Source organism: Lasioglossum baleicum, chromosome 13 (genome assembly GCF_051020765.1).
Source record: "Lasioglossum baleicum chromosome 13, iyLasBale1, whole genome shotgun sequence".
Classification (NCBI taxonomy): Eukaryota; Metazoa; Arthropoda; class Insecta; order Hymenoptera; family Halictidae; genus Lasioglossum; species Lasioglossum baleicum.
Window position 1 is genome coordinate 10,581,385 of NC_134941.1, and position 25,920 is coordinate 10,607,304.

At 42.0% G+C, this 25,920-nt stretch overlaps 2 protein-coding genes across 3 annotated transcripts in view; one reads left to right on the forward strand and one right to left on the reverse strand.

Annotated features, from left to right (window-relative positions):
• Mtpap (mitochondrial poly(A) polymerase) overlaps positions 1–25,920 on the reverse strand; it is a 76,502-nt gene that overhangs the window by 49,168 nt on the left and 1,414 nt on the right. Inside the window, exons 2-3 of the mRNA XM_076437040.1 lie at positions 25,237–25,652; positions 12,672–12,721 (exon numbers count right to left, since the gene is read on the reverse strand). The gene's annotated coding sequence lies outside the window, so the exon portion shown is untranslated. The remainder of the gene's footprint in view (positions 1–12,671; positions 12,722–25,236; positions 25,653–25,920) is intronic.
• The window catches only part of Pio (zona pellucida domain-containing protein piopio), a 94,251-nt gene that overhangs the window by 34,843 nt on the left and 33,488 nt on the right, over positions 1–25,920 (forward strand). For both annotated transcript variants that reach the window (XM_076437044.1, XM_076437045.1), the window contains exon 4: positions 16,019–16,233. In XM_076437044.1, coding sequence (XP_076293159.1) covers positions 16,019–16,233 — 215 coding nt within the window. The remainder of the gene's footprint in view (positions 1–16,018; positions 16,234–25,920) is intronic.

Consider the following 25,920-nt stretch of genomic DNA (forward strand, 5'->3'; position numbering starts at 1 on the left):
AGCCGCCATCAGAAATTGTTTCATTTGGAAAATTCATCTTCCAGTGTCGGAAAATAATTTTTTCCCACGAGGAAGGTTAGCATGTAAACGCTGCATGAAAATTGACAGCTGTAGACCATTAAATAACCACTTTCCGTTTTCATAGAAGCTAACGGTGCTGCGTTTGCCGAAGATAGTAAAGATTCTTCGAATGTTCATGAAAACGTTAATAGGACTGGAACACTTCAGACATTCGTCTTATCTTGTCATAAAACATCTGCGGAAACGTCACAGATCTCTGGGAATAGGAGAGGCGAGCACTAAAACCGGGAATTTATCATCCCACTGGGCAAAAAAGAACGAGAACCGTTTAATGGATCGCAGTTTGCCTGCGAGAGGATCCAGGCAGTAAAACAAGAACTTATCTAAGTAAGAGCGAGTAGCGTTGTGATGTTAGGAACACGGGGATCCAGTACCGAAGGATTTAGCTGCTGAAAGTAGAGTTTTACGAGCGCATCTAGTTGATAACGAAAATTCTGCGGATTTTATGGTCCGGGTCTCGATAACCAGGGAATTAGGATTGCGATGCTACAAATTAGATGGCCGTAACGAAATTCTTGTTAGGTCGCATACAAATTCTGCGGATTCATAGTCCTCGATCCTGATGCTTTTTGCGCGGAAGGGTTAATTCGCGGAACTGTGAAAAAATAGGGGACGATTTTCTGGGCCGAGGATCGAGTAACGTTTCGATAATGGCCGGTAACCATGGGAGATTACGTCGAGGAAGGCCTCGATCGATGCTATCGGCAATGGGAAAACGTGCCGCGATTATTATAATTCAGAAATGACCGGCGGTCATGCGTCGGATACGTGGAAACTGCGTGCAATTACCGTTTGCAGCTGAAACGGAACGAGAAATGGTACTTTTTAACGTAAAATGCTCGTTGTCAATGCGTATGCGGCCTTAATCAGCTGCTGAAATTGCTGTAATCTGTCGAAAAGGAACGATCGGGACGCCGAACGACCCAATAGGATGTCTTCAGTGTAATATAATGATGGTTTATATAGAGCGGTTTTCATAGGCGCCGCTTAGCCTAGCTATTATCGAGTCCACGCATTAAACGCGCTATCGAAAACGATTATCGGGAAATTACCACGTGCAGGAGAGGGGACGACTATCTTCCCTCGATACCGTATGGGGGATCAGAGGTCGGGCCGGAGTTATGGTGCGAATACTGTGTGTGTGTGCGTGCTGCCTCCTTTCCTTGTCGCGTTTTCTTTCAAATCTTACCGTGGGACCATCGAGTTCAGATTTCAGCTCTTGCGAGTCACGTGCTGCGACGATTTTATGGCTGCACGCTACTTGCATTCAATTCAAGATGGAGACACGGTCTTTTCTTTCATTTAACCCTTTCGAATTATAAATATGTTTTTTCTGAGAAATTTGTTTTAGCGAACTTCTCTATTGAAGTACACATTTAAACAAAACTGGTGCGAAATCTGAATAAATGCAATTTTGTCATTATTATAAGGCAGTATATGTCAATTGCGTTCAGTGCTACTGTTTACTCGAAAATTAAACATTTCTTCCGACCTAGAATTATTCCATTCTACATCATTTTTCTCATTTTACGGATATGAAATTGATGGAAAACAGGGGAGAAAGTCTTTTCCGGAATAAAAATAGCAAATAAGATCGCAACTTCAACGGATCGAATACTCGTTGATCCCCGAAGGGAAGCGCGAGCCAGCGTTTCCCGTCGGGTGTTTCGTCTGGATCCTCTCGATCAGAACCGATCTAATCGGCGAGCGAAGATAAGCGCATCCCCTAATTAAGGAACTGGCTGCAGTTGTTGCCACAACGATACGCAACTGGCCGCAACTGGCAACAACAATGGCCACGGCCGGCGAAGATGAAAAACGTCCGACCCACTTTCGAAGCGGCTAGCAAGCTAACCGGCTGGTTATCGGCCGAGGATCCTCCTCCGCACGCACAAAGCCACCGATTGCTCGCGTGCTCCTCCACAACTGATGCCTATCCACCTATCCACCGACGTATCGATCCATCAGCAACGGCCCTGGCCCTCGTTATCTCTCCGCGTCTCGAAAACCAGCCGATCCTCTTCCCCAGACACCGCAGCATGCTGCGATATCCCTTGCAGCCTTGCCTCGCTGCACGCTCCGATGAACGAGCATCCGCCTCGCTCAGATCTCTCGAGTTTGATGGTGTTCTGATTGCTAGATTCGGGATTTTAAACGGTGCTGGTTGTCGGTATTTTTGGAGACTGGGTTAGGTGTCCTGGATCACTGTCCATATCGGTACTTGTCTCATATCGGTATTTAATGCGTCTACATTACTTTCTAACTGTTCAGCAATGTCGAAAATGTCGATATTAATGTAATAGAAATCATAATTAGAACAAGCACTTAAAAACGGACATTTTGTGAACTAATTTTCATTTGTGAACCTTGTCGAACCTATTCAATATTTCTAAAAAAATTCAACAAAAAGTTTTTTAAAAAATGTTTATTCTGTAAAAAAATCAAGGTCACCTTTAATTTTTCAAAGTCAATATATTATTTTTGACTTGATAATGTTGTAGCCGATGTCAAAATAAATCCAAGGTAAATGATCTCTAACTGAACATGAACTCTGCATGCCAGAAGAAAGGTCTATCTAATCAAAATTTTTAAATAATCTAATTTCGCAGCCGTATGCTAGCATGAAGTCCATGTAAGCCTAGATTAGACCAACCAGGTAGAGCTACCAAGCCCACATAATCGCCATAACGGTTGAGCAACTGGCGACGTTAAATCTCCTAACATTTTACAAATCGCTCAATCATCGTTCACAGAGGATTCGCGGCTAACAGAACCATCAATTAGTATACCGTATGGATACGTATTTACAATCCTCCGGCTGTTCGAAGCGGACTCGACAGTCGAGATCGTTGGCCGGTTTTCTGACCGAACCGGGTCCAGTTAGGCAAAAAGAATCGCGGACGCGTATGTACAGCAGCATTAAAATCCTCGCGAATGTTAACGGTTCACCTTTCGCGTGCGCGCTCGTCCCCTCCGTTAATTACACGCAAACTACGTCGTTCCGGAGGAGCGAATTTAAATATTTAAAACGAGAGAAGCGTTTCGAGATACCAGTGCCCGTAAAAGCTGTTGCGATTTCGTCGGACGTCTCTCGCAAAAATAATACCGATTCATAACGGTCCGGGCTTTGCTTTGAGCGCGATGACCGTGGTGGTAGCCTCTTACGGTGGAGTTACGGTAATCTTCGTTACTATTCCGCACCTCGGTGCAACCAGTTGTTCCTTCCTGCGATCGTTAAGCCGCGTTTCCACTCCGTCCTCCGATAAACTCTCGTTCGGATTCGTTAAATTATCGCTGTTTTATTCGTAAAAACAAATCTAATCCGAACATTCATTTTGTAAACTTTTCCTTTCTTAAAAACAATGATGTCGAACCCGGGAATACAAACATTTTTTCCTGCCCAAATTCACTTCAACACTAAACCCACCGAGTTCTAAAAATGGCTGGCATGTGTGTAAAGATGGTATTTTTATTTTAATATGTGCTTTAAAAATTCAGCTAAAGGAAAAAGTGTTCAGACAAAAATTGCTGGGAAACATGAATTGCTTATATAATTAGAAAAAAATGTCAATGGTCGTTTTCACCACCTTAAAGTGAATTGGAGCATAATTTTTGGAAAGTCCGGATTCGAGATTATTCCTTGTTAGTGCGTTTAATACGGTTTGAAATTAAGATCCCGTTCGATGGAAGGCGTTTCGGGGTCGTAAGGCTTCCGAGAAGTGTGCAGGGAGCTTAAGGATCGGCCGATCGTCGATCCTCGGGGCATCGAGGATCTGCCAATTTTCTCCAAGGCCAGCACGATTACACTGGCACGCCAGCGGAATCGTTCCTGGGAAATCGGTGTGTTTCCCTGTGCTGGAATCGGTCGAATCATAGACACCGTTCTACGAACCTTGCGATCGCGAAACACAATCCGACCAATTTCGTTGGAATCTCCGTGGAAATCGCTTCCGCGAGATTCCCCCTTTTGTTCGGTGGGGGTCCTTTAATAACCGTGGATTGTGGATGGAACACGGGAACGACCGAGGATTGTTTTACCTCGCTGCCATTGGCCCTTGCCTTCTACCTGTTGCTACCGAGATTAGGGTAGCTCACCTCTGGAACTTCTCATGCTGCTCTGGTGACGATGCTGAATTTTTACTGGCGTTTCACAAGCTCCAGGAAAAGACCTGAATGATAGCACAGTTTAATAGAAACAATTTTGTGCTTGCACAATTTTGTAGGAATTGCTCCATTGCTTTCAAACATTTACAAAATCATAATTGTAGACTTCTTGAAAACTTTCTACGAAAATGTAGACTGGATTTTTATGCAAACTAAAAATCGTCCGAATCAAGAATGCATTTTTCGTCCGCCTCTGGAACTTCCATGCTGCTCTGGTGAATTTTTACTGGCGTTTCACAAGCTCCAGGAAAAGACCTGAATGATAGCACAGTTTAATAGAAACAATTTTGTGCTTGCACAAGTTTGTAGGAATTGCTCCATTGCTTTCAAACATTTACAAAATCATAATTGTAGACTTCTTGAATATTTTCTACAAAAATGTAGACTGGATTTTTATGCAAACTAAAAATTGCCCGAATCAGGAATGCATTTTTCGTCTTTCAATTATAAGGAGCCGGAATTGACAGCATTTTGACGTTGCACTGAATCTGTGACCATTCCAGGCTATCGATTAACCCGAGAGGCTCCCAGAGGTATGAACGATCTAGAATGCTGGATGATCCAGATCGCAGCCGGTTTTTTTCCATCTGGTTTGTAGTGCAGAGTGCTTTACGAGTTCACCGTCGGTTGAAACGCTTCAATGTCCGCGGAGACTGGTTCTTCTCGTTCCGAACGCAGGACACGTTCGTCTTATGCAAGTGGAATGGTAATCTCGATCCGGACACCTATCTCGCAGCCCCGTGGATCCAACGCGTCATCTCGATCACGCGTCCACACTGTCGATTCTCGTGATCGACAAAAAATTCTGCAGCTAATGCAATCTACACTGCATCCTCTATCCTCGTTATGAAATCCAATAGTAATCGGTAGAAAATAGATACTCTCGTCAGAATATAGTGCACGATGATTTTTCAAAGTTTTAATTTCTTTTAGAGCCTTCGATGGAGATTTTAAATATTGGAGAACCACAAATATAATTAATTTGATATAGATATTCTTTGAAAAATTCGGAAAAATTCATTCAATAATGACAAAATTGCATTTGATTAGATTTTGTACCAGTTTCGTTTAAATATGTACTTCAATAGCGAAGTTGACTAAAAATATTTCTCAGAAAAACAGATTTATAATTTTAATAATTCTAGTAGAAGAATTCAGGAACAAGTAATTTTGACTCATAGTTCTAGCGTTAAATACTAATTTGTAGCAAATGTTTCTAATTTTCCTTTAAAGGATTTTACGGACACTTGGAATATTTTACAGAAAAAGTACCAAATTATAGTTAATTTGATATAAATATTCTTTTTAAAATTCGAGGAGACTAAGAAAGGATTTTCGAGAAACTTGCAACATTGTAAGGTTCTGCACTATGCGACCAGGAATATGGTTCATTAAATCTAGGTTTCTAGTTCCCCCAAAGAGTTTTCCAACCAGCGAATCCTGGGAACGGGGGAATGCGAAACCTATTTTTTCCATTGCAAAGGAGTCTAATTCGCAGAGGATATCCTGAGTAGCATGTAGAAGAACAATGAATAATATTAGGTGTGCATTGAATAACTCAAGGAGACCGTACTCGAGATGGTGTATCTTAATTGTAATTACCAAACATGAAAATTCAATCCACCGGGGATAATAACAAATCACAGGGTGAATCATACTGTTTGATCGTTATGTTCAAGGTTCGGATGTATACGCGTGTTCAGGTTAGCACAGTGGAAGAGGACGTCGTGGAAGGATGTCGGCAAACCCGCGGAACTGAGTTAGCGTATATAACACTCTGTTTTCTGTTCCTATCGCGTTCATTAGCAGCCGAGTGTGAACAATTTAATCGGACACAATGAAGACTTAGTTACGCTTACCCGGGGAGGGCAAACTAATTGAATCGGTAAGCATCGTGTGCTTACCAGATTGGAAATCGATAACTCCTCCGCGATTTAGACGAACCTAATCTGCAATACAGCAAGAGGTAACACTCGTTAGACTCGTTAACCCTTTGTGCAGCGAGGATACTCCACTATCCTCGGTACAAAAAGCTACATCGCGTAAATAATTATGCACTCCTCTTTTACATTTATTTTATTAAATTCCCTCTGGGAAATGCAGGTGTTACCGTTGCTTCAATTATCTTGGCATTGTTTTGAATTTAATCATAATTAGACTGCGGATCTTTATGCAAAATAAATTTTTTTAACTAAATTGCAACAAACTGGAGTGAAATAGAAATTTATTTTCTTCCCTATTATGTTTAGTAGGTTGAAAATAATATAATAGTATGTTTAAATTTTTCAAATATTTTTGCTATTTTAGATTACGCCTATTCATTTTTGTCATAAATGCATAAAATCCGCAGTCTAATCATAATTGTATTCGTGCTGGGACAATATTTGAGTAGCACCTCAATTTTTGGTAGAGACACTCTGAATTTGAGAAAAATATTATTTAATTTCACACACTATATCGTCAGAAATATTATAGATCGTGTATTCTGATGCGTTTGTAATAGGAAAAAGTACCATTTTAATCTTGAAATTATTTACCATCGAAATGAATTGCTCGAAGAGCAACGTGCACGCACTCGTAATTAGCACCATACAATTTCGACCTTCTCTCGATTCATCGGAGAACCAGTAAATATTATCGAGCACGCTATAAAATGCATTCGATTCGATCGGGACTGGTAAACGTTCCGAGTCTTGGCGAGACTGCGCGGAGAACGCTCGTAATTTCCAGCGTGGCCGACGCGAATTATCAAACCATTGTTTAACGTCTTCGGCCGGAACGACACGCATACCCATCCGCTTTGTGCGGAAAAATATATTCGTCGTTTCTGTTCCCTGAAGATTAACGTTGCCAGTTTAGATTCGCCTGATTGTACTCGATGGTATATAATAATTGAAAAATACCTTGCAGAAGAAAATAATAGTGGAAGAGTCGTATGGCCGAATATCAAAAAGTCTTAGGAGAGTGCGAATATGTGGAGTCACTGTATCACTGAATCATCACGAGTCTGATTCGCTGTTATAGTGCAAGGGGTTAATGATAACCAGACAGCGGATCTTTATGCAAAATAAAAATTTTTTCTGTGAATTACAACAAATTAGAATGAAATAGAGATAAATTTCCTCTCTTACTATGTTCAGTTGGTTGAAAGTAATGTAACAGTATCTTTAAATTTTTATAATATGTTTACTAATTATAACATATATTTATAATATACAGAGTGTCTCAGCTGAAGGAGTCCACCTAAATATCTCCTTTATTTTTAATGGCACAAAAACTATTTATGGCATAATTTCAATGGTATCGAAGGAGGAATATTATAGAAGAACAATTTCCTTTGTCCGGTTATTTTTTCATAGTTTTTTTCAAGGTCATCGTTATTTTTTTATCGGAAAGACTTGTTTTTTTTATTCCAACTTACAGCGGCTGAAAAAATACATTTGAATATGCTTAAGTCATTAACAAGATGGAATAAATAAAAGAAAAGTTTTCTCGATAAAAAAATAACGATGACCTTGGGAACACTACGAAAAAATAACCGAATAAAAAGAAATTATTTTTCTATGATATTTCTCCTTCGATACCGTTTAAATTCTGCCATAAATACTTTTTTTGTGCCATTAAAAAGAAAGGAGATATTTAGGTGGCCTCCTTCAGCTGGGACACCCTGTATATAATATGTTATAAAGGTATAAAGATCCGCAGTCTAATGATAACAGAGATGGTGGCAGACGGTGGTATCGAGGGAATGTGATTTTGCATCGATTTAAACGAGCGTAGAGCGTGTATTAATCGGCGAGTAACGTTGCGACGAGCTTCCGGTTGTTAGCGGGACCACGACGCGCAGGATGCAGACGCGGGTCGCGTGCAATATGACAGTTATAATGTACAGAGCAAGTCAATGGAAACGTTTTTTCCGAGGCTAACGGAATTCCCGTGCTGGTCGTGCGGCTCGTTGTCCACCGTGTTTCCGGGGACCTTGCCCAGCCATCGAACCGAAATCAATTATAATCACTGCTAATTTGGCCTCGCACTTCCTTATAGCATCTCTTTATTCCTCGACAGTCGATTTACTCCGTACATTCACGAGACAACAACTCTGGCAGTTCGCTATAAGTCAGTAAAAAATTCCAGTCAAGAAAATCGAGTATGAATTTTTCTAATCATTCAATAAATTGCAAGACAAAAAAAAAGTGGTTTTGAAAGCAACTAAAAATTTGAGACACACACTTTCAACAACGATAAAAATGGGAGAAAATGCTTCAAGGACTTGCGTGACCGAGTCGCGATATGCAAATGCTCGCCCGCCGAGCGTTTCCTCACCAAAAACGAATGGAAACAATCAAAAAACGTGGCGGCGGTAATTTCGCAACGACGGAGAGACCGCGGCGAGACGCGGTCCGGCGATTATGCTAATCGGGCTCATTACTGAATTTCGGGCTCGTTAACCCGTTTCTAGTTGGAAGATGGCCTGCAATCAGGGCCAGGTGTTCAGCCTCTCCGGCTTGGCGAGGTGAATTAGAGATTGCGCAGCGGGCAAAAATTGCTTAAAGAGTTCTATCCGGGAACGGTGACTAAGCTTCCCAGCTTTAGAACGATTCACCTGCCCGAGTCCCGATGAGTCCGCGCGAATTCCTTTCCGCTCAGGCTACCGCGAAACTCGAGATTTTTTCTTTTTTGCGGCTGCATTCGCAGCTTTATTGTCGGATAAGAAACGCGGCATGGCGAATCGTCGCCGTTTCACGGGATTCGCAGTTCATAATCTGAATGATACAGCCTTTACCCGCTGACAGTTTAATGAATCCGCGAATCCTCGAAACTCTGCGGAATTATTTTATTGTTGATCCTCGAGGGAACTCGAGGAGTCAAGCGTGGAACTACTGAACGCTGAAATTAACTACGATGCGAGGGAAACATTGTAGGAATGTGTTTATTAGGGTCTCGTATGATTTTTAGTTTTACTGGAGAACTCCGAATAATTTTAACGTTCAATGTTGGAAGTACCAATTATTCAAAGTAACTGCAAACGTGTTGAGAGAATTGCAGGAATGCCTGTCTATTAAAATCTTGTATGATTTTAATTTTTCATGGAGTTTTAGAATAATTTTAATGTTTAAGGTTGGAATGTCTGTCTGTCTATTAAAATCTTGTATGATTTTAATTTTTCGTGGAGATTTCGTATAATTTATTCAAAGTGAATTATTCAAAGTGACACAATTATTCAAAGTGACCATAAACGTGTTGAGAAAATTGCAGGAATGCCTGTCTATTTGGAATAATTTAAATGTTTAATGTTGGAGATACCGATCAGTCAATGTAACTATAAATGTTCTGAGAATATTCAGAAAGTATCGTTAATTAAAAGCGACTAGGCTGGAACGTTTTATAAGTTCCAGGTGGTGTACATGAAGAACTTCGTTTTAACATGTGCAACAGTATGTAAACTCCGATTAAAAATAATGGCTATGTGGTAATGATCCATAGCGCTCAATACCAGGAATTGCATAAGGAACTAATGAAAGCTAGCAAAGGAGAACGTCGTTGATAGAATGAGATTTAACTCACTGTTCATTTTCAAGGATAGCATGGGATTAGAGGAACGGAATGTTTTCTGTATAATCGATAGAGTGGATTCGTGACGGTGACAGGAAGTCGCGTGGCGTAGATCGGTTACGTCGCCGATGTATTATGCGGCTCGTGTTCATCACGGTGCATTAAAATCTCACGCACGGAAGCCGCGCAGAGCTATTGCATAACTGTGCGTCCCGGTGCGGCAGCTTTTCGATCCTCGGCTCGGTCAAATGTTCCTTCACCGATCTTGCCAGCATTCGTGACCGTAATCGCAACCACACGTAAGCGACACCAATTTTTCCTCCCCATTTATTGCAAGAATATTCGACACAATTAATGCCGTTTATTGCGAATCTTACAGACATTCCTCATCCTCATTACACCACTCTACCTCTTATCGGAAGCATATTAAAGCCAATATTTATACTATGGTCATTTCGTTAAAAAAGATAGTATTAGGCTGTAAAGAAAGAAATGCAGGATTTTTGTTCCTTTGTTTTAATTGCGATTTTATATCAATAAATATTTACCTCAATTTAATGAGTTATATGCCATTTTAAAGCTTGTTTTACGCTCTATTTAATTACGCTTCTGATATTTTATTTTATTGAAAATTTTATTAAATTATTTGGCTTTTATTTCAGAAGGAAGTGTCAACGAATGCACAGCTTTATATTTTTAAATATTAAATTCTCTGTAAATTTAATTTTAATACTATTCCCCTCAATAATAGTAAAATCAATTCTTATTGTTTTTATTAAAACAATTTTTTTAAAATTATTTTATGCGAGTTATAACACTTTAAAAACATAGGTTTAAATCCTGCATTTCTTTGTGATATTTGTGCATGATTCTGCAGGTGAAAACCCGAGGATACATTTTTGGTAGAAGTCCCAAATCAAATATCGAAAGTTCCTTGAAAAATTCCTTGTTCGTATACTTTTTGGCTCCACTGTACTTGCTTCGGGGAAGTGGAGTCCCCAAGGATCGAGCATAAATACCTAGTAAGAGTTCATTTCCACGTTTCCACGTTCCCCGTCCAGGAATCCTCTTCCCTGAGAGCGGAATTCGCGGGTTAAATCGTAGCCACGTGCGGCCGGGCGTAAGTCACGCCGGAAGTCGAAGGGTACTTGACCTTAGGGTCCGCTTCCATGAGCACCGCAGTGTCTGCCTCTCTTTCTCTGTCTCTGTGTACAGCTCGTTACAAGTGAAACGATCCGAAAAACCGTTTTTCGCAGACATGTTCGATTTCCCTTTCTCCTTCCTCGAGGAGATCACCAGGCACTGTGTGTCGCTTCCTCTACACACCTGAGTCATCGAGTCATGGGTTTTGCGCGGGGTGAAACAAAGGCGTGTACCCGAGGCCACGATTTGCAAACGACACGCGAGCCACTCGGTTTCCGGTTCGAGACTCCTCTTTCCTTCTCTATCGCCGCTCCGACAACCAACAGAAGGAAACGTGGCTGGCGCGAAAAAGAAACCTTTTTCCGTGAATCCTGGTTCTTCAACCTCGTGAACGCCGATTCGACGAAGCGGACACCTAACGCGCTCCATCTTCCGCGAATCTTGCCATAAATGAACGAAATTTCTGCGAACCTCTTACGAGTCATACATTATTGAACACTTTCTGTGGGAAACGTTTCCAATTCCAAAATCGAAAGATTCTTCTTGGAGACATTTTTATTAGACTGCAGATTTTATGCAGTTGTGACAAAAATTAACGTGCGATTATAAAGTAGGAGAATTTTGCTCTTCCTCCTAAAGATTGTATTATAATAAAAAAATAAATTGTAGGGCCAGGGATTAAATATCGATTAAATATTATCGATTTCTTAACGAAATTTTATGTACGAAAAAAATTTGCAGTCATCTGCTACTTCACCGTTCATATATGGACATTTTAAAATTCTTCCGGCGTCCTCGTCGCAATGTTGCATTTCTTTTTGCCGCGTCTCGCGTATTCATTTTAGTCGAGGATGCATGAAATTCGCATCCCAGTGACGGATCGTCGAAATAAATCTGGTTGTCGTTCGGATAAATGGAATCCTATGGTTTTTGCTAGAGTGGAGCCAGCAGCGATTCCTCAGATCCCCATAAAAGTGGCGTTTGCTGGAACCGCGGTACCAGGAAAGAGGTGAAGGTCCGCGAGAGCGTTTTTCCCGTGTTCCTCGTCCATGGATCCGCTACGGGGGTACGCCGTTGAAAAACCCCAAACGAGCCACTATGGAAGCGTGAAGAGAGAGAGAGAGAAAGAAGAAGAAGATGATCGTCGGTCGACGACCCCGCAAGACGCGAGTCTCCTCCCGTTCCCTACGGTGTTTTTCCTCCTTTTTTTCCCTTTTTATTTCGAGCTCTGACGCCGATACTTCCGCCGAGAAAGAACCGATCGTGAGCCAATCGCTGGCACGATGGATACTCGCGTGCGGCTAATTGCTTCCCCCTCTTCTCCGGGGCGATGATTCTGCTGCAGGGAAACGTTTCGTATCGCTTGCGAATTATGTCTGGGAAAAAGGGTTGTCCACCTGAAATGTCGCCAAAGGTGTGCCAATCACGGCGAACCTAATTGCCGACCGATCTCCTTTGATCCGCAGTTTCCGATCGCTGATCGACGCGCTTTAATTTCGTTCTTAGTCGCTGTTCACCCTTTTTTGGCTTGGAGGGATCTTTTTATAGTTAATTTCTAGCTGATAGCTGAAGGTACTGAGAGTGATCGTTTCAGTGGTTCAGCGTTTTATGATAACCATTTAATTGTTTTAAATCATACGAGACCTCCTTAACACTTTTTCTTTTGATAAATTAACCCTTTACAAATTAAAGTAATTTGGTCATAGAAAAATATTGGATATTTTACTCACAGTGACGGATCATGTTGAGGTGATGTAGATGAAGAGGATGTAGTCGAGAGCTGTAAACAAAAAAGAAGAAGATTAGTTTATAATAGTATACGTAAACGCTAATTTAGCAGGCGTCGAAGTCGCCGTCCGATGCGACAGTGCTACGACGCCACGCATTGAAATCTCCGACGCAACAGTCCCGTGTCACCCAGCATTGAAGTCTCTAATGCGACAGTCGTGTATTACCATGCATTGAACTCTCCAACGTGACAGACGACAATTCCAAGCATTCAAATCTCCACCGTAGCTAATGCCCTGATGCTACACCTTCTTGTTTTCATTATAACGCCATTACATTCTTATGCAAATTCCTGTTTCCGAAGAAACTCACCTTAACCTACAATTGAATTAAAATACCGACAATTTTATCAAGTGCTCCAATTTTTTTAGTGCGTTAACCCCTTGCCCTACAATGTCAAGTCAGACTCGTGACGAAAATTCTGAACAGACTCTAATAAATATGTACATTACTAATTTCCTCTAAACTGAAATAAAATTCTCTTTTGTTGTAGTCGATATACATCCTTTGGAGAAAACATAGACATACAATAAATATAAATTCTCTTTTTCTATGAAATTCTGAACGATGAAGAATTTCTGAACACTATAACCACGAAATAAATAATTGTGCGAGGGATTATTTATACAGCCATTTTGTCCATTTCGAACTTGAAGCAAATGAAACATTGAAATCGGACTAAGTATTGAGTAAATTTTAATTCTATGAGTGACAGTATGAAACCAATGACGAACTCCAATAATAGTGAATGGCGACATATGTTCGTACTGTCATCGATCGAACGAGGCTAGATTCGGTCCGGGAGAAAACCGAGGACGCCACGGGGAGTCAAGTTCACGACTCTCTCATCATTGTCTGTCTTCCCGTCGACGGTAATGCTAAAGCGACGATGATCATTGTCATTTGGCTCGTCGAGCTCGCCGGGGATCGTCTACCTAAACGAGCCCCGCCGTTAAGCAGGCGAATTAATTGCACGCGAGCTGAACCAAGCGACGGAATCCAGTCTTAATTCGCGGCCGCTCGGCTAACAATTACCGTTCACGTCATTTCGTAATCGCGAGAGCTGCGACAATTACAACGAAGACGTATCTGAAGATCTCAGGCTCCACAGAAGCTCCGTGAACGAGTCTCATCAAATTTTCCTTTTCAAGATCAAATACAAATTTTCTCCCCTTTGATGATACGTAAACTGCGAATTTTATGTTTTATCAGTAACATATCAGAAATTTTCTTCCCTTAACAATTACAATTATAATTGTGGATGGTATTTCGTAAGTAAATAAAGATGAATGTTTCTCATAAATGCAGAAAATCTTTTAGACATTAATGGACGCGAATCTAAAATGATTTCTTCAATAATGTGTTTGCTGGATCAGCATAAATATGAGAACAATTCGAGGAGTATGATTACATAATTTCAATGAACCAATTTGAAATACAGTTACCTTCCCGCCACCTTGAAAAGAAAAATGTGGTAGGAAACGATGCGAACAATTTCGATCTTATTTGAAATGGAAATTGTTCCAGCCTATTTGGAGTAAAGTTTCCACACGTCTGGCACCGATCGTGGTAATGACGAGCGTAATTAGCATCGGGAAGGGGGATTAAGTACCGGTACGCGATTTGATTAGGGTGAACGCACCCGAGCGTCTAATTGGTGGCAGGTCACCGAATGAACAATCGAATTGCGGTTGTTTTTTCTCTCGCTATATCGAAAACGGTACAGTTTCCTCCTTTTCACAACCGATCCCGTAGGTAGAGAAAAAATAACAGTTACCACCAGTGGGAGGTGGTGAACAGAAACGATCCGGAGTTTTTGGTTTTGCTCGATCGGTTTTTTCGATCGGCGATCGCTCAGCAGAACGTTTTAATGAACCGTGAACGAACGACCACGTAATAGTGCGTGTTCATCGTCGACTTCCACGCGGGATCACGCAAAAACGTCGTTCAGCGATCTTCGTGATTTTCTACGGAGACTTTGGCTTGAACAGGGCGAACGAACTCTAAATCGTGCTGCGGCATCGTTGAGAGACGCGCAATCGATTTTTATCCGGTTCTGCAACCGTGCAGTTTTTCAGAATTTTATTTCATCGAGGAATTCGTTGAAATCCTTCGAATTTTTATTATCACTAAATCTACTGAGCACTGAAGGCGTCTAAAATGTCCTAGTTTTACAACAATTACAAGGCCCTATTTATTTAGATTCTGTGCAATTTTTATTACGATATGTGCTTGTAAAAAATCTATCGAATCAATTTCCATGTAACCAACTTCATGGTTTCAATAATCATGAAATGAAAAATATGAAACCGGTGTTAAATTAATCAATTCAGAGAGGTACCATTTTTTTTTTACCATCCAATGAAATTTAATAAAATATAGAAATTTAATTGAATATCCACGCAATGAAGTTTCACATTATAATAATAACATAATAAACTAGTAACATAAAGTGTTCTCGATGTTTGATTATTTTAACACGAGGTTCAGCATTGTCGTGATTTTTAGAATGAGCTGCTTTCTTTCTGATTAGAAAATGGCGGCGGTTCACCGACCCCGAAACTACCGGTGGAAAGCGTGGACAGCATGATTAACGATAAATTTCAGCAGTCCGATAGGACTCGACGAACCTAATGGGACGGTGTATCGCACGATCGTGCGAATCAAAGTGCGATACTGGTTATAATTGATCGACGAAAGGGTACCGTTATGTCATTCACACTCTCGGCAACGATTTCGAGACTTCATCACGAGCGAACTTCATCAGCTGGTTTACAGTTAGCTGAGTACATCGTGACGTCTTCAATGTTTCAATTGATAAGTCATCGGTACTAGAGGAGCGTGTCTCGTTAGTGGACGAGGTGTGGCTTCGATTCTTGTTAGCGATTCTTTGGGAATTGGATCATTGATTTTTTTCAGATTACGTCAGTCCTCTAGCATTCTTGTAGAACCTTTTTGAAAGAACCGATCCCATTTCTAATCTGTTTCGACCGAGCTACATAACGGAAGAGTTTTGTCCAATTTCAACGAATAGTTTATTTATACAGCTCAAAGGTGCCATTTCTAAAATTAAAAAAAATGTATAACAAAACTTTTTAAAAACCACGCTTATATTAAAATGCACTAAAAAGGAGAAAAAAATTTTTTTAGACATTAGTGACTATAAATAAAAGCGTGGAGCGCTAAACTATATTGACGTAATCTTCCGTTCAGGCCCAGTATTTCAACGGCATCGCGCAGCCATTAATTTCCAAAAATCGCTGACGTATTTCCGTTTCGTCTGTTGCAGCAACCGCAGCGATAGCGAGCACAGTGCAGATCGAGTGCGCGAGCGAGTCGATAATCGTGCACATTTCGACCGAGGGCAACACGGATTTCCATGGGTTGGTGTATCCACGGGGTCTGTCGAAGAACAGCTCCTGCCTGCAGGAGTACAGGAGCCAGCCCACCCCTATAACTTACAACCTGCCCCTGCGGTCTTGCAACACCATGCCCACCGAGCTGGTAAGTACCTATGGTGTTCGATCGGGAAAAAAAGATAAAGAAATAATGTGTTCGTCTTCCCACCACCATGCGTGAGAGTCGTGACAACCTGGCAACTTGTAATCTACCACGCGTAGACTGCCGCGGAGTACACAGGCCCCTGCGGTAACCATAAGCGAATCGGGCATGCATAATAACCCATTAGTTTGATTAATGAGACGAAATTGCCAGATTGATTCTACGATGTTTCTCTGCTGGTAGGCGTGTCTTCGGCACGCTTTGTTCAGCCTGTTAGGTAGCCGACTCGATAATTGCGCAAATTCTGCGATCCAGACACGGGCGATCACGGTATAGCGCGGTATAGATCCGGATTGATAATATCGATAGCAGTTTTAGCGAATTATGCCGCTTGATGGGGGCTAATTCTGATCTATCGGGGATAATTGGGCCGGCCTTTGTCTGCTCCGAATCAAAGTATAGAGCAGTAAGCGATCCTAACATAAATTGGGATGAGAAATCTGTGGTAGTAATTTCTTGCGAGACGATACTGGTTTCAAGGTACACGTCAAGGCCAAACTCTACTCTTGTTAATATCAGCTCCCATTTTTTGCTATTTCTCGAATTTTTGCAGACTGAGATATTTGAGAAATACTAAAATCTTATGAAGCTACTGACAATCAAGTTCAAAACCTGTTCCTTCGAACCGAAGCAGTTTTCTTCGCTGTAAAGTCTCGAAGACTTCCAAGTATTCGGAGCACAGTGCGTTCAACAATCTCTCGAGACTCTGGTTAATGATCCTCTAAGCCATTAAACATGAAGTTCAAGGTCTCCTCTCCGAAAGCACGATACTTTCTTCCGCCGCAGAGACTCGGGTATTGTCTGCCAGGTTCTCAGAGACTGAAATATTCGGGAGCATTTTCATTATGCCCCGTCCAATAAGGCAATTTCTTTTGTTCAGTACCGTTCTCATAAATTCGACAAGCTATTTCTTTGTATTCGGAGGAAAACATTTTTCAAAGGGACTGCATTTGTTACGTAGCTGAACAGCGCTATCATTTCGAACGCAGCTCGATACGGCCATTTTCGTAATTAATTAACGAACAGTCCTTGTACGCTCAACAAAGTATTCGTCTCGGTCATTCTTCTTGCACGCATTAAGAGGGGTGTGCATCGCAATGCAGTCCGACGGAGCTGCACTTCCTTTTTCATTCGAGTCGATTGATTTTTCTTATTCCATTCCACGGATCAGAGGCGCGAACGCACACGCGATAGATGAGTCGTACATGAGACAGATGAAAGAGGAGGAATAACGACGATGGTGTAGAGGAGATAGTGTTGGTGGTGGATGGAATAGGCTCTCCGTGTGTAACGAGGGAATCGTGTGTTCGAGGCGAGAGATCTCTTCCTCGCCATACCATAACTGGACCGTTATGTGACCGGACTTACGGCCTTCTTACGAGCGTTAGCTCTGTACTCTGCTAGCCTGGGCTCTGCTACGCCTCATGTCAGCGATACATGCAGACCGCCATGCAAACGCGTGCTCGTGTCCTTAACGGACCGCTTCGCTGGTTCCTGCCATTTGCAGATAATCAACGGCCGCATCACGAGCACACTCCACCCACTTTTGTATTGTTCGATTGATCCGCTCAGTTCCTCGATTTCTTTCTTCGTTCTCTTTCTTTTTCCCGATCCAGAAGTATTTCCTCAACCCTCAAATGCTGCACCGGGATCTCTCGTGGCCCCGACATTTCTGTGCGATAACTTTCTCTACCGTGTTGCATCATTTCTTTCAATTCTTCGGAACATTTTCATTATTTTATGCGCAGTGGGGGAGGTCCGTCTACGGGGCAAGTCCGTTAATTGATTATTTTTATTATAATATATGAACGACATTTTTTCTCTAGCTTGTACTTATTAATGTAGTATAAGTTAGTATGAATTATTCGACATAGATGTTGCCCAAGAATAAAGGTGTTTTCCTCGCTTAAATCAACCAATGCCGAACAGTCACGTGCGAGGTGCACGTACAACTTTGAGGTTACCCTGAACGTGCAATAGTTTACAAGTTATTAATATATTCTGTGTTGTTATTTTAGGTAAGCGCAACAAATATTGATGTAGGTTTACATTAAATAAACCGTTTTTATCGTATTTTTTAAAATTTATTGAGAAAAACACTAAGATGCACTTGGCCCGTGAATATTACTACACGGGGCAAGTGCGTACTATCACGGTGGGGTAAGTCCGTACTGTATGGGTAACTAATATACTTAATGCAATAAAAAGCATTTTGTAGCAGGCTTGATAATAATTCTATTTTGCCCCGTAGCACTTGAAACAAGGTTCGAAAGCATTTTTAACTCTCAGAGACGGACTTGCCCCATTTTCGGGGCAAGTGCGTCCTAGTCGACACTTTGCACAATATCTTATCAAAATGATAATTTTCAAGCAAAATTAGAATCCTACATAATACTAATTCATCAGTAACAACTGTGACAAGAGTTTGATACCGAGAACGTTAAGTTTTTACATAGCAGACTGAAAATACATCAGTTTAAAGTCCAACTTTGGAAAAACTAGTGGGGGCGGACTTACCCCACTCCACCTTACTTGAATGTATCTCGGGAAATGTACACAGAATTTTAGAAAGGTCCTAGTACTTTGTAATCTGAGTAAATACTGTACCACTTACGGGCTGAAGAGGTTCCTTTCTCTAGCGTTTTGCACGATCATTGCACGAATTAGAACATCTTGATTATTTTATGTACGTAAAGGTATCTCAGGAAGGTCCTAAAACAATAAAATTATTTACACATTAGCGAGCAAACTAATCCTTGTAACATCTAAAAAAAAAAACTCAAGCTGTAGGGTGCAATCTTGAAAAAGCAACTCGTTTTTGAAAGGTGTACTTCGTGCACCCGCTGTATGTACGTCCAGGGAAGACGTACCTAAAAATGGCGCACGCGATTCGAATCAATAAAGCATCACCGCGTCGAAAGAAGCGAAATGGCACACACACGACGAAAATAATTACGCTTCGTTGGGGTCAGAAAGAAGAAACCCAGTGGAATAAGAGGGTACAGCAACTGTATGGTCAAGTGAAAGGTCCCGACTCCTCCGAGAGTAAATGGCGACGGTTAAGTCGGGTCTGCATAATTTAAGGGCTGGTATGCCGATGGGAACAATTTGTCCCGGGAAGGAAGAAACTTGCGCCGCGCGCGGCCCGACTAGGCCCGGGACAAGGTTGAGGAAGGTGAGCAACAGTGTCTTTGACCTCTACGATCCCTCGAGATCGTGGTGGGCGTCTCGAGGGAGAGAACTGTGGGCAGCCCGGACACATCCTGGACGATGGCTAGCTTTATATACGAACACGCTCATGCGAATCGTAAATTAAACAACCTCGCGGCGTGTCGGTACTTTCGTCGTTGCCGTGCGATGCGGCCTTTCGAATCACCTATCGCATCGGCCACCGTCGAGAGCTGTCCATAATCATTATAATGGACAATGCGGGATGACTCATCCGCCGTGCTAGGGATATCTCACTTCTGGGTGCATCGTTCTCACGCGAAAAATTCACGATCCTGCTTCCAGCCAAGATAAACTTTCCGTTTGTTTGTTCGTCCTGCAGTCGACGATGCTCAGCCATCGTTCGTTTCAACTCGATTTCATTTCGCTCCGATCGCCAGATATTTTCTACACGAATTTCCGGAAACTGTTGTATAAACTCGTGAAGATTAAATAATCCCATTAATAGTTAAATTGAGTAGCGCCATTTTGTAAAGAGCTGTCCAATTGGTGGAACATACTAATTGTAAGCAGGTGTCAGTAAAACGCCAAAAACCTTTGCTTTTGTGAAAAGAAAAGATTGCATAAATTCGTGCCCGCGCGATTTTCATAGACGACGCAAACTGTACTGCATGGCGGAATGTAAAAAGAAAAATTGTATAGTCATCATTCTTTTCTAATTGTAGAAAAGAACGCTGACGATATAATTGATTAATAAAGCTGTACTCTTTAGAATTTAACCACTGAATTTTATTTTCAAATCGGGCACGAACTTATGCAATCCTCTGATAACATTTAAAGACACTAGATGCGCCATTTTCAATTTATTGAAACTATTTTTAGAATTAAATTTCTGTGTCTTCTGCCTCTTAGAATTTTTAGTATTTATTATACTGGTAATTTGCGAACAGCGCTGTACAGAGCAAGTATGAGATAACGGGACGCGGTGGAATGAAAAATGGCGTACCGGTCGAAACGCGGGCCAAATACGGCAAAGCCGGGCCAACATTTCGGTCGCTTACGTAATCGGTTCTCATGCAGCCATTTCCGTGAGTCGATCCAGTTGCCCGTTACGTAACGGAGACTCGGCGATGACCATTTCGCAGCGGTCGAGCGCTTATGCACTCCGGGGCAGCTGCACTTCTCGAGAACGGTCCCTGCCTCTTTCATTAATCTGTCGTTCGTTTTTTGCGTGACTGCCGGCAATTTGTAGGTTCCTCTCCCGAGGAAATGGTACCTTTTTGTCGGACAGTAAGAAAATCTCTCGTCTCGCAGCGATCGACGTAACGAGAATGGCTTTAGGGGCCATTTATCATAGGAAAGAAAACGTTTCCGCTACGAACTCCGTCAAAACGTATCCAAAACGCGAATCTTAATCGTTCGTGCTTCTCGTTTGTTCGTGATAATTGGAGTGCTTTAACTATTTGCCGTATTTTAACCAATCAGACTCGTAATGAAAATCTTAAGAAAGTCTAACAAATATGAATGTTGCGCCTTTCTTCTCAGATGAAATAGAATTTGATTCGTTTGTAATGTAGCCATTCAAAAAATGTAAATTTTCTTTTCTCTTCTACGGCATTTTTGGGGATAAAAAATCACTGTGACTGTAAAGAAAATGTTGCGCCAGCGGTTAAAATGGTACTTTATTAAAAATGGTTAAAATGGTATTTTATCAGGATTTTTAGAATGCAATAAAGTGGTACCCAAAAAAAATGGTTAAATTCTAGTTCCGGTTTTACGAACCAAATTACCTCGATTCTGTGAAAATTGATTATTTGAACGATTGAAGTCGCCGATCGGGTCTGGCCGAGCATCGTCGATTCGTTTCGCAACGATTCCTCGCAATGGCCAAAATGGCAGCGGATCACGCGAGCGTAGTGACCGTAGGATGCTCTTCTCCAGAGTTTCGCAAACCTCCGATTCGACGCGCGGCCAAAGCCGAGTCGGATATTCGCACATGCATGCGAAATAACTGGCTCGCTTGCGTTGCTCATTAACGGCACCCGTATCTCGCTATAGTGTGGTTCTATAGCACGGTGGGCCGGCTCTCTCGCCGCCATTTGTATTTCCACGCGAAACACGTACCGAACGAACCTAACCGAGTCTCTCTGGAACGTCGAGGGTGGAGAGTGGAACCGAATCATTCGCTCTCGCTAATGGCCCGTGCACCGTGAGAGAATTCGCCGGCGAAATACCGCACCCGGCTGCTCGCCATATGTTCTTTTTTTTAAGAAGTATTTTGTAATAAAATTTTCAATGCAAGAGGAATTTTAAGAAATACTTGAAGCACAATTTTTTAAAATTTCGCTGATGCTCTGAACATTTTTTACCGAGGGTGTGTTCCCTGAAGAAATTTTTTGAAAGTTCGCCGATTACGTGGCGATCACGAAATTTCGCGAGGTCGATTACGTCAGGGTGTGGAAAGTTTGGAGGACGTGCGTGGTCGGTCCACCGGTTTTGGATGAGCCAGGGAAAGTTATCGATTTCGAAAGAACGTCTGACCGACTTCGCCTCGGCTCGGCGTGGCTTGTTCTTCCCTCGGCCAGAGATTTCGCGACGTTGATTGGCGAATATGGATGAGCCGTTTAACGCTCGCGAAATGCTGAAATCGGCATCGATGATATCAGCCGATCGGCGGAACACCGGAATCGGCTTACGAAAACATTGAACGGGATGATTGGGCTAGTATGCTATTTTTCGCCATCGATTCGGTTGTTCAACGTTAACCTACCAAGAATTAAAAGTATCTGGTAAATATTGCCTTATAAAAATGGCAAAGCTAAATTTATAGAGATCGTCTGTAATTTTGCGATATAATAGATGCTTTGAACAAAGAAATTTACTCCGTTATTTTCCATAAATGTATTTTTATAATTCCGATAATTGGAAAATATATAAAACCGGTCACTTTTGACCGTGGTATGTTTAGTGTTAATTCCGTGGTTCTGTTTGAATTGAATTTGAATCTGTTTGAAGAAATAATAGTCCCACAAATCCCATGAAAATTGGGAACCTTTCTAAAAAGTAGTCCTAAAGATAATCACAAAAATAAGTCAAAAATAAACCTAACAATTGTCTAATATATTCTCGAAAAAGTAGTCTGAGAACGGTCGTAAAAATGGTACTTCTTAATCAGTACTTTCCGCCGCAGTTTTCCTTTGTTCTTTCCGATGACCTAACCCCAGCCATTGTAATACTACTCGCGAGGCTCAAGATCGATTGAATCAGCCTCTATTCTGACCACACACGGAAAATCTTGCCACGAATACGTAGAATTGCACAGCACACCGGCCGCACACTTTTACTTTTACAAATCGAGCGTGGGCAGCCGCTTGCTTCGCTGCCCACAGCGTGTCAACCCACTCGATAGTCACTGTAGTCATTTTAAGGACTAGCCGCGTCGGCGGGTCCACCGAAAAACCGGAACGACCTTCGCTGTAAAAAACAACAGGCATTGTCTCCTATCCTTGGGAATTTATCGCACGATCTCGGATTATGTATGAGGCTTTCGAAAGGTCTCGCCGAAATTGGAGTGTTCTGAATTTAAAGGTGTGCAGAAATCTAAGAATGTCCGACAGCCAGACCGCAGATTTATCACGGAAATGAGTGGGTGCAATCTTTAAATGAAAGTATTCAGAAAAATTTAATTTGTTAGAGTGATTTTGAACGAGCCTGTAGAGCATGACGACGTTATCGATCTAGCGAATCCGATGAGACACAGGTTGCCCGCCCCCGCGATTATGCGAACCACGTCTTCTTTGTTTATCTCCTTTTGCATTTAATTCCACTCCCGCCCATTCGAGAATACTTCGTGCCAGTGGTTCTTCACAGTTGAAATAATTTTAACATTTATTCGGAACTTCTCCAATTGTTCTAGAAGACAATTGTTCAGGAGCGACTCGATCCCATCACTACCCTATCGAGTTCAATATTGAAAAATCTACTGTTCGAATTCTTCATTAATTATTTCACATATTCTTATAAAATGATAACCTTTGAATTTTCTGTATTAGGAATTTTATTGTGCCAGATTGTTTTCAATTGTCCTGGATGATAATTGTTCGAGAGCGACTCGAGCCCATCACTACCCTATCGACTTCAATATTGAAAAATCTGCCGTTCGAATCCTTCACTAATTATTTCACATATTCTTATAAAATGACAACCTTTGAATTTGCTGTATTAGGAATTTCATTGTGCCAGATTGTTTCCAATTGTTCTGGATGATAATTATTCGAGAGCGACTCGAGCTCATCGCTAGCCCATCGAATTCAATATCCTCTGCACGCGGAAAATTCCTCGAGTATTCAGCAGAACCAGTTCCACATTTTTCCCCGGGCCGGTGTTCGACAAGAAGCAAATGAAATCGATCCGAGCATTCGGTTGATAGATCATCCAGGAGTTAATCAAGCTTCCGGCACGATAAAAAACCGTGCGCCAGGTAATAAATATCAGTTCCCGGCAAAAAACGGTTTCAAGAACGAGCATCGGGCGCCGTAAAATAGAATCGATTAAAGGATACCACCGGTGACGATTATCGAATTTCAACGCGTCGGATCCTTTCGAATTCAATGATCCTTGGAGTAAAATTCCTGGCTCAAGGATACAGCCCGCACCACAAAGTATTCAGCGAAACCAGTTCTGCATTTTTCCACGGTCGTCCTGGCGCGTTTAACAAGAAGCAAATTAAGTGTTTTCAAGTATCCCGTTGCTGGGATCATCGGCGAGTTTAACCATGCTCTCGCCCCCATAAAAACGATCCGGACGGCGCTAAGTGTACAAATAAGGACCCCGCTATTTTATCCTGCGAGCCTCGATCATTTCGAATATTTTCAATTCGTGTTCCACCGGCGGTCTCCTTTAAGGAATAAACGCAAGTTAGAAAACCGGGGGATTGCTCTCGGAGATCCCGATAAGAAATATTATTAGACACGTGTTAATTACGGAAAAGTATAGTTTACCGCGTCGTACCTTGCGATTAAAGCTGCGGCAGGATTACGCGATTTTTAGAGGGAATTATAGAACAGTAAATTCAGTCTCGGATAGTTCTACCGAGCTTGCAATTGCTATTGGTCGTTGCGCGAAGAAATACTGTCCATTCAATTACTATTAAAGAAGAATTCAATCTTATGCAATTCCAAAAATGCAGCCGGTCGCATCGGATGCACCAGAAAATTCCTCAAGCCTCTAAATATTCAGCGAAACCAGTTTCCCAATTTTTCACGAGCGATCCTGAAGTTCAAACGTACTCGGGAGGATCGAGATGATAGATCATCCGCTAATCGCGGCCCGTTCTCGATAAAACCAGCTCGCGCGATCCCGCTAATAAATATCTCCGACCGGTTGAAAAACAATGTGAAGCAACAGCGAGCGAACTTTTCTTTTTTGGGAAAATCAGGAGTTTCGAGGAGTATTTTTTCAAATCTTAATCGAAGTTGTCGGCAGCGTTTGAATTAACATTATCATGTTAGGACATTAAGTCGTTCGGAAAGTAATTTTGTTTCTTTTTTATTACTAGACTGCGGATCTTTATGCAATTATGGGTTTTGAAAATATTTAAAAAAACTGTGTGCTGTTTAAGAAGAGGATGTAGCATCAGAACAATTTTTATGCGGTGCGAATTTCATTTTGAAATGGTAAATGGTAAAAATTGGCTTTCATTTTCCCTTGACGAAGCGAAACGACTTTCCGAACGACCTGATATTTCGAGGAACTAGGGGAAATGAAATAGGTACATACCGCCGTCGGAAAAATGCATCGGCCCGATATGTCGTCCAACTAGCACGACGCGAGGCCCGTGTGTTGTGTGTTGCCGAAGAGGGAACAACATTCGAGCGAGGATCGTTTCGACAGCCGCAGTAAATCGCAAAATGGGCGGCCGGCACGCCGGTGTATCCAGTTCTAACTACCTCGTGGCTACGGTATCCTTGACGATGGCCTTGCCAGCGCGTCGTTGCACCTGTGTGCAACGAATGCAACGATACACCCTCGTGGAAAGGTACGCCGCGTACAGTTAGCGCAGTTTCGCGCCTCCGCTCCGCTCTGCTCCGCGCCGGAAATTCGCGTTAGCCGAGAGTTGAACGCGCCGGAAACCGTAGCCGCCGCCATTGCTCCTTTTCGAGTCGCTCGTTCTCCGATCTCCGGTTGCGGAGTTCCTGCAAAATAAAAATTATCTGCTTCAGTCTACAGTGCGAGTATGAAAAGGGGATTGTTTTTAATAATACTATGTTGTGTAAAAAGTTCTATGTCATTTTATTGAGCGTTTATCAGCTGCGTTTCTTCGGCAACCACCGCGTTCGTCTACACTTCCGAGTGTATGATCTTTCTAGATCGAGCACAGCGATCGATCAAGCCCGATCTCATTCGAGTCGATCCAACAAGACTCGTATTAACAGCCGTGGGACACTGGCGAACAGTAGTATG